Raw genomic sequence first — 13,702 nt, 5'->3', positions numbered from 1 at the left:
AGCCCTCTGTCCGGAGACCTGGCTGGGCCCCTCGGGCTCTAACCTGCCCCTGACCCGGGGAGGGCAGGGCAGCTGCGCATACCAGCTTCCTCGCTCAGCGAGGGGCCGAGGCCTCGCGGGCCTGCAAAGCACAACCAGGTGCGGGCCGGGGCCGCGGGGCCCGGAGAGCCTGGCGCGGAGTCGCTCGGACGCCGACCCCGCACCTGCGCCGGGACCCCCTCTCGACCCCCGGCCGGGAAGCTGCACCCCGGCAGGAATCGCAGACGGCTCCCATGTTTCCTTAGCTCTAAGGCCCCATTCCAGGAAGGGGCCCTGCCAAGCGGCCCGCAGTGAAGCTGCGGTTGGGATTTGACGGACTCTGTGATTTGCTCCCGAGAGGCCAGGCGCAGGCTCGCTCGGGCCTGGCCGGGACCGCAGCGAGCGCAGCGAGGTCAGAAGGACGCCTTCCAGCTTCGCGGGAGCGCCGCGAAGGCTCGCTCTCCAGGCACTTGTTAAGTAGAACAAGAGTGACCTCTGGTGGCTCACAAGAAAGGGCGCTGGGACCAGGAGGGTGTGCGACCCTCAGTCCTCTCCATGCACATATTTATTCATATCTTCATCCTGTGGCTGGTAACCAATCTAGACCAGCACATTTTTGTCCCGAGTCTGAACTAAAATTCAGCTTCTGGCCTTCTGGTCAGTTTCTTTTCCTTCTAGGTTGTAGTTCTTCCACCCACATATTTATTTCCAGTATGTCTTTTATTGACTTCCACCGTGTAAGTGGGTGGACAAGAGATGGAAGGGGAGACAGTCACTTGCTCTCCTACCTAGGGGACAGTCTGACGAGCAGTCACAATATTGGTGATGGGTAATAGGAAAACACTTTGGAGGAGCACTTAGTCCTGATCTGAAGAACAAGTAAGGGATAGCTAGGAAAAGGAAGCTAACACACAGGGCCAGAATATGGAGGAGGTTCAGGGAAGTGGGAACAACTCAGACAAAACCCTGAGACTAGAGGCTCTGACTGGAGGAGCTACTGAATGGGAGAAAGGAGTGATGAGTGATAGGGAGCTAGAGTGGGTGGAAGAACTTAGAGGCAGCCAGAAGTGGGCAAAAGGTCCTGCTCAGGGGCACTTTGGACAGTGTTCTAAGAACAACCCAAAGCCACTGAACATCATGATCAGATTTGTTTGTTCAGGATCATTGGTATTAAACTCTGCCATAGCCTACCTATTAGGTATAAGCCCCCTGAATGAAAAACAGTCAAGCAAGAAGGGACCTTAGGAGTCTACTGATGGCACCTTTCCTCTTACAGATAGAGAAACCTAGGCTCAGAGAAGGCAAATTGTACATGGCTGAGGTAGAACTAGTTTTCTTCATCTCCCACTCAAGTCCTCCAAATCTTCCAGCATGTACAGACATCACCTACCAATAAAACTCACACTTTCTTACAAAAGTCATCCTGGGCCAGTCCAGAGTCCAGCAAGTTATCTTCAAGATTGAGAAAAAGGACCTGATCATTAGACTTGTACCTCTGAGACTCAGAACAACCCCTGAGACTCAGAACAGTTAAATCCTTGCTTAAATGTTCCTGGCTATTGAGAACCATGATAAAACATGAAAACTAGAGATTATAGACAGGTTAGTGGTGGGTGGAGGGAGAATGGCCTGGCCAAGAGGCTCCCATGGAGACCTGGAGAGCAGAGGTCTTGACTCCAGATAGACCCATCGAATCCCCTTTCAAATAGCATGAAAAATTAAGAAAACAAGTTTAGAAATTGGAAAGTAACTTAAACTTTGTAAAAACAGATGGTGATAAAATGCAGTTGTCCTAATATTTGGATAATTTAATTGCCCTCAGCAGCTCAGGCAAGCTAGGGAATTAAGAGAAATAGTTCAACCTAGGCTGGATCATTTAGCATTTGGTTTGAAAAGCCATAAGCCAATAAGGAGATCCAGGCATATGATGAAAATGTGATAAGAAATGTTTTCAAAGAAAGAAACATGATCCTGGTGAACACCACCTGGAACTGGAGAAACAACATGAAATAATAGCAGGAGGTGGTCAGGAGGCCAAAACTGAGACCTAGCTTAGCCACTTATTAACTATGTGACCTTTCCTAGGCCACTTAACCTTTCTGATCTCATCTCAATAGTGAAGTTACAAAAATAGTAGTATTGCCCTACAAATCGCACAGGACTCTTAGCAATTACATGTGGCAATGGAGGCCAGATAGGACTGCACTTAAGGCATCAGTGCAGATCTCAGCCCTACCACCTCCTGGCTGTGTGACTCAGGTAAGCTCTAGACACCTCTGAACTTTGATGTGCTCATTTGCAATCTAGGAATGCTAACACCTGGACTGAATGAGACAAAATCATAACACATAGTGCCTTTCACATAAATGGTGCTCCATAATCAGTGATTTTTTTTACCACTAATGTGATTGTGTGCAAGCTTACAAACTGTTCAATGTATACCAAGAATTATTGGTATATTTAGTATGATTTGATTTCACTGAGTAATCAGATAAATAGTGAAAGAAAACTATAAGCAGGAAGAATAGAATGGAGACCATAAAGCACATTGTCTATGTTTAAAATAAATATATTTGTAGATAAGGACATATAAAGACTTAAGGTCTCCCAAAACCTTACTCATAAAATTAACTCACATTGTTTTAGCTAAGAGATGATTGTATGGATCGTTTTTAAGAATGAAAAACACTAGCCATGACCAATGGTCTTGTGTCAGGTTGGGATAAGGTATCTAGTGAGTGATTGTGAGAATCAGTGATAATTCAGATTTTATCTAGCACCTCCACTGAGAGCAAGAGTAATTGGTCTATTAATGAAATCTGTAAAGTCACTCAGTGAACTTCCAGGGAGCCTCTTCAGAACTGGAGATATTAACTCAGGAAGACTAGAAATAATGCAAAAAGATTCCAAAGTTCATTCACTTATTCAGAAAACATTAAGCCCCTTCTCTGTTCTTTTGGGCACTAAGGAGTCACAGCCCAGTGCAGAGTAGAGCAAGCAAATCACTACAAAGCAGTGAGAGAAGGGCCCTGGGTATAGGTAAGTGTTGGGCACCAAGACAGCCCAGATGTGGGGCTCCTGACCCAACCCAGGGGTCAGAGGAGGAAACACCTGGGCAGACTCTGCAGACCCATTGCACCTAATCTGACAGAGGAGGACTGGCAAGTCATTCCTTTTGGCTGTGCTGGCATAAGGGTGCCAGCCTCTCCCAGTGTGAGGGTTCCTTTGAAGTGTCAGTGTGTGTCATGGCCTTCCCACTTCACAGTAATTGTCCTTTTAAAATATTTATTTTTCTTTATTTTAGAAGTACTGGGAATTGAACTCCGGGGTGCTCTATCACTTAGCTACATCTCATCTTTTTTATTTTTTGAGAAAGTTCTCAGTGAGTTGCTGAGGCTAGTACAAATTTACAATCCTCCTGTCTCAGCCTCCCATATTGCTGGGATTACAAGTGTTTGCCACTGCTCACAGCAAAATCTTTTTTTAAAAAAAAAGATATGATATTTTTTCCTCCCCACCAAAAAAAACTATCAGTAATTTCATAACAGTTTTAAAAGAACTCATGTCTTGTTAGTCCCAGTGTCAACTGATATTTATGCTAGAAAAATATTTACTGCACTTAAATGATGCATGTATTTTAATCCCCACAGTATATAGCTATTTAACATTTTCACTTGAGAAATAATTATCTCATGTGAAAGACTTTTTTCCATTCTAATCTTTGCATATGGAAATCTTTACGATTTCCTCGATATAACCATATGCAAAGATTAGAATGGAAAAAAGTCTTTCAGCAACTCTGGAGACTGAAGTAGGAGGATCAAAAGTTTTAAAGCCAGCCTCAGCAATTTAGCAAGATCTTCAGGAACTTAGCAAGACCCTGTCTCAAAGTAAAAAATAAAAAAGAGCTGTGATGTAAATCAGCAGTAAAGCACCACTGTGTTCAATCCCTAGTATAAAAGAAAAAAAAAAATAGAAATCCTTGTGATAACTGCCAATTCATCCCTTGCCCACTGCTGACATCTGTGGTCCATAGTTAGGTTGCAGCCTGGGGAGACTGGCAGGATCTGAGATTGGATAGGTGGAGCCAGCTCCATCATCCATAGTGAAGTCAAAGGGATGGCCAGTTGATAGGGAGTTTGAGGCATGCAGTGACAACAACAGATTGCTCTGTCCGCAAGATGGCACAGGGATAGAGTAGGAGGCAAGTTCTGAACTACCATCATTGCAGTGAATGGAGAAAACATTAACAATGAAAAAAGAAAAATATGAACAGAATTGATTTGACTTCATGACATCAACTTTTTGACTTGGGTAATTGAATAAATGGTGGTACTATCACAAAGGTGTTTTTAAAAGCAGAGATAAAGACAAGGCTTGAGGAAAAGATTTTGGATTTGGATTGCATGGAATCCAAATGGAACCCATGGAACTGCAAAGTAGAAATACCCAAGTCTGGAAGGAGGATATAGACTAGAGAAATGGCTGTCAACAGCTGGATAATAGGCAGAGTCACTGCACCCTGGGAGGAGTAAACAGTGTAAGAAGAGAGTCCAAGAACAACGTTCTGGAAACCCCCACATCTAAGAGGCAGGTAGAGGGGAACAACATCCAGAAATGAAGGATGAAAACCTAGAGAGAAAGATCATGGGAACTAAGGGGAGAGAAGATTTTCAGAAGGAAGCCAGGAAAAGGGTCAGTTCTACAGAGCAGTCAAGTATGATAAGGACCAAAAAGTGTATCTGTCTATAAAATGAAAAGAATAACAACAGAAACACATCTCTTACTTACCTAGCTCTTTAGGCTCTCAAAGCGCTTCCATATTTTTTTTATTTCATTTCATCTGCACTATAATCCATAGAACATGCTTACAGATGCTAACGCTGCAGGGCCATGAGTTTAAGGGATTTGCCAAAGCCATCTAGCAAGTTAGTGTCTTGGCTTCTGGAATTAGAGATTTCAGTCCAGGGTCTTGAAGGTGCTCCCCAGTCACCCACACCCAGGGACTTTTTAATCACCCAGGGAAGAAGTCAGAATAGGGCCTGTTCCAGAATAACTACTGGTTGATAGTTATTCGATTTTTAAAGACTTGCTTGTCACATTGTTTTGCTCTTCCCAGAACCCAAAGATGTCAGTGTTCTGGGACCTTCTGGATCTAAAAGGGCATTACCTAATTTCTTGCACCTAATTTTGTATGTGAGAAACCATTGAAGGTTTGCAAGCAGAGAAGTGATACACATTGGAATGTGTTTGGGAAAGGTTAATCAGCAGTATTGAACTTGCATTTGACTGGGCTTATGCCTGGTTGTTGGATATTCACTTCACCTGAAATATACTATGAAGATGCAACCTGTCTGGGCTTTTTTGCAAGTGAACCCTTCTCTTCACCCTGCTTCCCACTCCAGTGACAAGAAGAGAGCAAGAGCTGTCTCATATTTGGAAGCAAAAGCTCCTTGCATATCTGATGATGCCAGTGCTGACCGTCAGCTCTCAATTCTCCCACACCATCCTGTCTGGAGGCAGCCCAGGAGTCCCCTGTTTACTCATTCATTCCTTAGTCATTCCATCAAGGAGTGGGGATGCTGCTCCTTCTATCTTGGCAGGTCTGGACCCAGTCCAAAGTTATCCAGGTGGGACGAGGCCTGAATCTCTTCTCTGCCTAGCTCTTCATTGGGAGAAATTTAGAAACACACTTATCTCTGGGAATTCACTGCTCTCTTGGGCATGGGGATGATTATCTCTCTGTAAACCTGTCTATCATTTATAGCACAGAAGGAATACCAAACAAAGGCCTTTATATTAATCTATAATATTTTATTCTCCTTACGACTCAGATGATATCACTATAGTACTACCACCTTGGAGGCTGGGCAAGGCCCAGAGACAGACATCACTATACAATATCGATTTTCTGGGGATGACTCACAACCTTTTTTCCAGCTGCTGGCCTGAGTCTGGCCTTTTCGACTAATCCATAAAACTGAGATACCACTGGGTGCATGGCTGTCAGGAATTTCTGGGAAATTGTCTGGAGTCTGCATCATAGGCATGACAGGTGGCATTTCTCTCCCATCCAGCCTAAGATTAGCTGTTTCTCTTTTCTTCCCAAGTTTGAAATGGATATGATCTCCTTTCTCTGACTTGAACAAAAAGCAAGCAGGATAGGTGAATTGTGACCATAGATGCCTACTTTATTGCCTACTTTTTTGTGGTGCTAAAATAAAAACACCTGCCCCATCCTGTTAAATATCAAATATAAAACTCAGATTAGAGAAAGTAGAGTTGCTAGGTATATCTCTGACCCCCTTAAGAATAACCCTCTGGGGGCTGCAGTTTGTGGCTCCAGGGTGAAGCACTTGCCTAGCATGTGTGAGGCACTGGGTTTGATCCTCAGCACCACATAAAAATAAATAAATAAAATAAAGGTATAAAAAAAAGAATAACCCTATGCCAGTAACACGTACAAGTAACATGATGCCAGTTATCTAACCTGTCAAATTAATGAAAGATGAAGTAAATGGAAGATTTCTGAAATCATCTTGAGCTTGTTCATCATTCAACCAGAGAAAACTCTTAGAAGTTTTAGAAGTGACAGGCTGAGCTGCAATTATGATTTTAAGACAAAAAGGCATGAAACATTTCCACATTTCCAGCTTCTGTATCAGAGACTTTTTTTTTATACCAGGAATTGAACTCAGGGGCATTCAGACACTGACCCACATCTCTAGCCCTATTTTGTATTTTATTTAGAGACAGGGTCTCACTGGTTGCTTAGCACCTCACCATTGCCAAGGCTGGCTTTGAACTCGTGATCCTCCTGCCTCAGCCTCCTGAGCTGCTGGGATTTCAGGCATGCGCCTGTATCAGAGGCTTTTTACTGATCTAAATGATACATCTCTGGAGTTAGATTCCCTGGGTTCAAATCTTGGCTCCTGAACCTACAAGCTGTAAGACCTTGGACAGGTCACTTGCTGCCCGAGATAAGTAGGGATGATGATAGTTACTTATCTCAGAGGGCTGTCAGAATGTTTGACAAGTCATTATGGTACAGCAACTAGGTCAGCACCTGGGCATAGCCAGCATCATGTAAAGGCTGGCAAAGCACGCACCAGACTGAGGGGCATGCACATACAAGGCAAGCTGGGCTGCAAGGCTTTGTTGAGAAGTCTCCTTGATAATCCAATAATGAGGTCCGTGCTGTTTCCCCACTGCAGGTCAGTGCAGCTGAATGGCCAGCCCTTAGTGATGGTGGACGACGGGACCCTCCCAGAATTGAAACCCCGCCCCCTTCGGGCCGGCCGGACATTGGTCATCCCTCCAGTCACCATGGGCTTTTATGTGGTCAAGAATGTCAACGCTTTGGCCTGCCGCTACCGATAAACCACCCCCCATTCAGGAGCTGCCGGGGGGCCTGCTGGGCTGCTTTCTCCCTTCCACCCTAGTATCTGCCTCTGCTGCCCCATCCTGCTGGAATCAACATAGATTTTTCTCTCCAAAGAGACTAAATGTCATAGTTTGAGCTTAGCCTAGGTAGGTTGCATCCATCCCTAATGACATCCTCTGTACCCATGTAAGAACAAAGGTATGTGTCTAGAGCTGTATGTTTTCATTTACACGCACCATGAAAGCAGGCTGACTCCCCACTCCTAGGACAAATGTTTGCAAACAACTCCCCATGATTCTGGTCACACTACAGCATAACTACAAACCCCCAAGCTGAGCCTGTGGCTACTGCCCGCAGCAGAAGATGAGGAAGGAAAATACTGGGAGGACCTCCAAGAACCCATTCCTCTTCTAACCCCTTCTCTCTTGTCTGTTTCCTGCTGCTGCCCTGGGTTTCCTGATACCTCTCTTCCTGTAGGAGAGCAAATGGTGAGTCAGCTCTGGCCTGCTGGGTGAGCTGTTTATGTAATTTCCTGGCTGATGTATGAGTGTGTGCATCTGGGTTTCTGACAGTGGCATCCATCACTGGCCATTCCTCCGGGAAGCGGGTGCTTCAAAAGTAGAATTATAATCATACTCCAGATTCTGTAAGAAGGTTCTTTCTATTCCTTTGTGAATCCAGATTCCCCCAGGCTTGGAACGGGAGTCAGGTAACAATATTCATTGAGTAGAGAGCAATGTATCAGGCACCACAAAAAGCAATCATCATCCTTCATGTTGCCAGGAGGAGAGAGTTGTAGTGCAAAGGAGAAAGCACGAAGAGACATCACACATACCCTGGCTAAGCAAAGCCAATCAGACCTGCCCCCAAACTGAAGACCGGCAGGGCCTGAGAGGGTAAGCCCTTAGTTGTTTGGTTAACCAAAAACCGTTCAGAAGGTGTGAATCAAAGCTTAGCACTGTAAATCACGATGAGGCATGGCCTTTCTGCCTCTTGCCACGTAGAGGAGCCTCTCCATGGCACTGGCCAGGTGGAAATTCCAACAAGTGTGCCTCCTATCCTAGGCCCGCTTATTTGAGCAGAAAACAAAGCTTTGAGTAGCCATATGGAGGAGAACAAGAGAGCTGGAGACAGGTCTGATGGCCACACTGCGGAATGTCGGTGGGAAGCTTCTGAGTGAAGTGATATAGAGTCACAGTAAGGACCTCTATGATTCAGGAAGCACAAGAGTCTTTGCAAAAAGTTGCAGAGACTTTCTTTTATGTGGATGTGATTGTCCTCAGGATAAATGACATAAATGATGCTTCTTTTAAAGGAGAAGATACTTGACGCTATCCTAGGGTGTTGACAGCCATACAGCTCTGCTGTTGTGAAAGGCTAGAAATGGGGTGGGGATGGGGTTGTTGAGGAAGTACCAGAGAGGCTGCCTAAGACAGCCGAAGAGTAAGGATTGGGGCCAAGTCTGCAAAGTGAGAGACGGAAGATTCAACAAGCAAGGTGGTAGTGGATTCTCAGCTTCGAGAATCGAGAATTTGGGAATTTAGAAAGCCAACTAGCTAATTTTATGTAGGAAAGTAGTGGACTTGGTTTTTGACACACTTATTATTAGGCGTGGGATAACATCACACTGGTGTACTAGAGCAAGCAGGAAAGGGAGAGCCCAAGGATGCACTGGACCTGCTCAGTGCAGTGATTAGCATGGAAACCTCTGGAGAGAGCAGAGCAGACCCTGAGACTGCCCCCTGCCCCAGAGCTCCCCAGGGTGCTTCCCTTAGCAGGAACAGGCACCTCCTGCTGAAGCTTCAGCTCTTAGAGGACAGGAGAGAGAAGTGCCCAGACTAGGCGTAGGAAGGAGACAGGTGTACAGGCCAAAGTAGGGAAGAACAAGGAAAGGAGAAATGAGACAAAAAGTTGTTCCCCCAGACTCTGGGGAAGACATCCGAATCTCCTTGAGATGCCAGTGCAGATGCCGCCTCAGGACTTTCTGATAATAACAGGTAACCACAAGTCCCTAATAGCCAGGCCCTGGCCTAGTTTGCTTTACATATATAAAGCCCCAAGATGGAGTTACTATTGTCATCCCCATTGTTTTCTTGAGGTCCTTAGCTTGCCCAGGGTCACCCAGGGAATGGTTGCTAATCCAGAGCCTGTCCACTTCATCAGCAAGTTCAGTGGTACCCAAGTCACAGACTCACCCCTTTCACCTCCTGGTATGTTCTCACTCAATACATCCAGGACTTTCAGAGCTCCATTCAGACACACTTGCTGTAAATAAGTGTTGATTCTTCACTAAGCCTTGCAGAATATAGGTAATTCCTGCTTCTTTTGTCTTTCTCTGTATATTAAATGCTGCACCCAAGAAGTTTAAGTTTTGTTTATTTTTTAGTTAATAAAAGGGGAAGAGGGAAGCACTGAAATTTATCTTTGGAATATTGCAGTTCTAATTCTGCAACTATCTCATGAAGAAGTACTTACATTGTTCAAAGGATACCAAGAAACCCACTCTGTCATCACATTACGTTTTAGCACAGGGCATCTGTCCTGGTGCCCTTGAGGAGTAGGAGGAGCAGTTACTAAACCAGTGGGGGTTAGTCCATCTAGGAATCCCCGTCACACACACCCCTAAAGACTGCCTGTGGCAAACAGCATCACAACCCATATCAAGAGAACCATTTTCTAGGCCAGCCAGAGACAAAAGAGCAAAGTGCATGTACCCCAGACTCTCCTCTTCCTCAAGCAGGACACTGTGGAGATCATCTGAGACTTAAGAACTGCTTTATTTTAAACCAAAGAATGGGCTGGTGGACATACTGATTTGAAAGAGTAATGATGCAGAATGAGAATCCGTGCCTTTTGTTGAGATGGTTTTGTGTTCCTTCTGCCTCTAGGAATGATTTCCTTTCTCATTTCTTATCACAAAGGCTCAGAATAAATTCTCATTGTTATTTGGAGAGAAAGTCCCAATTCTTCTAATGCCCTGTAAAAAACAAACAAACAAAAAAAAAACTGCAACTGTGGGATATTAGTATTATCTCTGGCTGGAGAAAAGCTTGAAAATACCAGTGGAGGGGGAGGGGGCTCCAGTGGGACTAAGGCCTGGACCTCCTAGAACCATGATTCCAGCCCCAGTTCCTCCCCAGCAGGAGTGTGGGCAGTCCCCAGGCAGGGAGGCCCAAAGCCACACACTCTCAGGTAGGACAGAGAAGCCTGATGGATTCTACTGTTACCCACTCCCAGAATCAGGGGCCAGCACTCAGTGGGCTGTTAGCCACCGAGCTTCCTGCAGGTGGCATCGTTGGGGCCGGGCCCAGCATCCATGCACTGAGGCCCGGTGCCTGGAATGGATGTAGCTACAGGATTCACCTTGGAAACCCACTGAGAGTGGCTTTATTTCTGAAAACAAAATGTCAGCATTTAATCTCTGCAGAAGCAAAGGCAAACCAGGTGGATCCCTCTGATGGTAAAAACACTAGGACAAGGAAGGACTTTCATATTTTGAAATATCAATGGAGCAACCAAAAAGAATCGAGATATGGCTTTGGGAAAGCCAGAGAAGGAAGGGCAGAGTCTTGTACCTAACAGTTTCCTCCACACCCCTGTCCAGCCGGACACCATTGGGCCGCTCTGGACACTGACTTGCTCTTCCCGCACTCGCTCTCCTGTTCCACAGCCCCTCCCCTGCCAGCCTCTCTATCCCCAACTCTTAAACTTTAATTTTAGATTTGTATGTGCTCTTTTCCTTAGCATGTACCTGAGTTGTAAAGAAGATAGTAAGAAGTACTCCCAAGAGAGCCAATGCTAAAATACAGAATTTTATTGTACTATGAGGTCCAAACAATCGAAGCACTTGGAATCCCTCCCTCTGAGTTCCACTAACAATGAAATGATTGCTTCCATAGCTGTCCTTCCTTTATTGAATGCCTTCTTCTCATCAGACATCTTATTTATTCTTCATTCTGGGTGGTGTGGTGAGTATTTTGACTCTATTAGAGATGGGGAGGATTAGAGAAGGAGCCTGTCCATAGCCATCCAGGTGAAGAGTGGCCGAGCTGAGGTTTGGACCCAGGTCTTTTGGGTTCCAAAGTTGGCTCTCACTACACTGTGTTGCCTCTCCTCTGTCTGACAATAGACAACCTTTTCTCATCTCTGTTTGCCCATAGCTAGCCTTCTTAATACCCTGTGCATGTCCCACAGAGAACCCTAGCATGACTTCCCCCAATGCCTTCCCCTTGATCTCTGGTTTAAGGAAGCCAACTAACAGCCTTGGCCAAGTCCAGATTCATCTTGGCCCACCAGTGACTCTTCTGGTCTCCCCCTCTATATTTTTCTGTGGAACAATCTAAGGACAATTCCTGCCAGCCACCACCATGGGTAATGAATGGTTCTTCTATTTCTAGGTCCTAGGAGGTAAGTGACTGAGCTAATCAGAAACTAAACACACTTTGTCCTCCTCAGAGGATACCACTCAGAGCTTCGGAAGTATCTCCTCACTTTCCCAGACTAAATAATAAATCCATGGACCATTGACCAAGGGGGAGTATTTGCAAATACCACCCTAAAAAAGAGAATTAAAATACAACAAAGAACTACTTGGCACCATTTCCTTCTATAGGCCAGAGCAGCCCATGTAAGCACTGGGAGCATTTGGTGGGAGCTGAGAAAGTTCCATTCGACTGGCTCATGAATCAATCGCACAGTCCCATGACCCAGCAGAGAAAAGAAGGCACTTCCAACAGCCCACATCAGGAATATTACTCTTCTAATTATTATTCATGAAAATATTCTAGGATTCTTTTTCAAGTTGTAAATATTATGCAATAAATTATAATTTTGGAAGAAGCAAAAAGAAATCTTAGTTTTATTCATCTGGAAGTTGGCAAAATGAGTACAGGACACCTCACAGGAAAAGCTTTGTCTCTATGGGGAGGATTTTAACAGGTGTTAATATTTCCTTCTGGAAAGCAGATTATGTTATGGTATATATGAGCCTGGTGATCGCAGGGATTTGGGTCCATGAGGTAGTTTATATTTGGAGGTAATGTTTTGTGAGTAATAAAATGTGACTACTCTAACTTTCTGTTCTCAGGGTTTTCTGTGGGGAGAGGGAGGCACCTGTTGTCCACATTACACCTCGACCTTAAGACCTATTGCTTGATGAACCAGCATATGCTGGGAACCTTTGATTGAATGGTGTGTTGCCCTCCCCCCTCCCCCACAAGTTCTGTTTCAACTAGTCTAGGTAGAAATTAAATTCTATAATTCAAGTTAGATGTCTTTGATTATATTATTTAACAGTTAACTATAATAATAAGTAAATCCTAGAATCTCCATGGCTTAACATAATCAAAGTTTATTTCTTGCTTATAACCCACATTCAGTTCATTTGGTGGTAACAGGGAAGGGGGTTGGTAGCTCTATCTTCCCAAGTCCTCACTTAGAGATCTGGACTGACACAGGCCGTCTACCATCTGTGGACTTCCCTCCAAGGCTACTCTGGCATCAACATCAGTTGATAGATGAGAGAAAGGATCACATGGGGGCAATTAGGGGTCTCACCTGGAAATGGCACATGTCCCTTCCCCTCAGTTCTATGGGCCAAAAGTTAGTCACATAGGCCCATCTAGATACTAGGGCTTCAGGAAATGAAGTCCTTAGCTAGCAGCTACTTCCCAAGTACATTTCATGGGAAAGGAGCATAGAACTTAGATGTTAGGAGGCCAGAGAATGAGTCAATGGTTTTAGGTCCCTGCAGTTGATTTGCTATCAAGTAACTGTTGCATTTGTGTGTGGTAATATCTAGATCAGCAGGACGTTTTTGCAGACTCCAAAATAACCTTTTTAGGTTAGGAGCTTTCTTCTCCTCCCCCTGAACCCCCTTTTTAGGTCCTGCCTTTTCTAGTATTTGGCTGATTTTTATCAAAAATCTGTCTCTGAGGCTGGAATTGTAGCTGGGTGGAACACTCATCTAGCACGTGTGAGATACTGGGTTCTATCCTAAGAATCACATAAAAATAAATAAATAAAGTAAAGATGTATCCATCTACAACTAAAAAGAATATTAGAAAAAAAAAAAAAAAAACCTGTTCCACTACTATCCAGTTAGGATACAGGTAGCACTAGGTGCTGCGCCCTCTACTGGACACATCAAAAATAAAATTTGAAAACTTAAATAGCAAAGCAGGTTATAAGATCACTTGTAGAATCAGAGGCCAGACTCCAGACCAAATAAACACCCACATCCAGAGATCACAGCAATGCTATCCCACTGATTCTGTGTATCTCAAAAGAAAATTCACTCAG

General features: G+C 44.6%; 1 protein-coding gene across 1 annotated transcript in view; it reads left to right on the top strand.

The window, feature by feature from the left end:
- Positions 1-9,764, top strand: part of Hpse2 (heparanase 2 (inactive)) — a 690,427-nt gene extending 680,663 nt beyond the window's left edge. Inside the window, exon 12 of the mRNA XM_046450534.2 lies at positions 7,233-9,764. Coding sequence (XP_046306490.1) covers positions 7,233-7,398 — 166 coding nt within the window. The 3' untranslated portion in view covers positions 7,399-9,764. The remainder of the gene's footprint in view (positions 1-7,232) is intronic.
- The last annotated feature ends 3,938 nt before the right edge of the window (positions 9,765-13,702 follow it).

This window comes from Marmota monax, unplaced genomic scaffold, assembly GCF_021218885.2.
Source record: "Marmota monax isolate L192 unplaced genomic scaffold, Marmota_monax_Labrador192_F-V1.1 WCK01_AAM20220418_F8-fsc00004, whole genome shotgun sequence".
Taxonomy (NCBI): domain Eukaryota; kingdom Metazoa; phylum Chordata; class Mammalia; order Rodentia; family Sciuridae; genus Marmota; species Marmota monax.
Note: the sequence above shows the minus strand (reverse complement) of the source record. Positions and strands in the feature narration are given on the sequence as shown.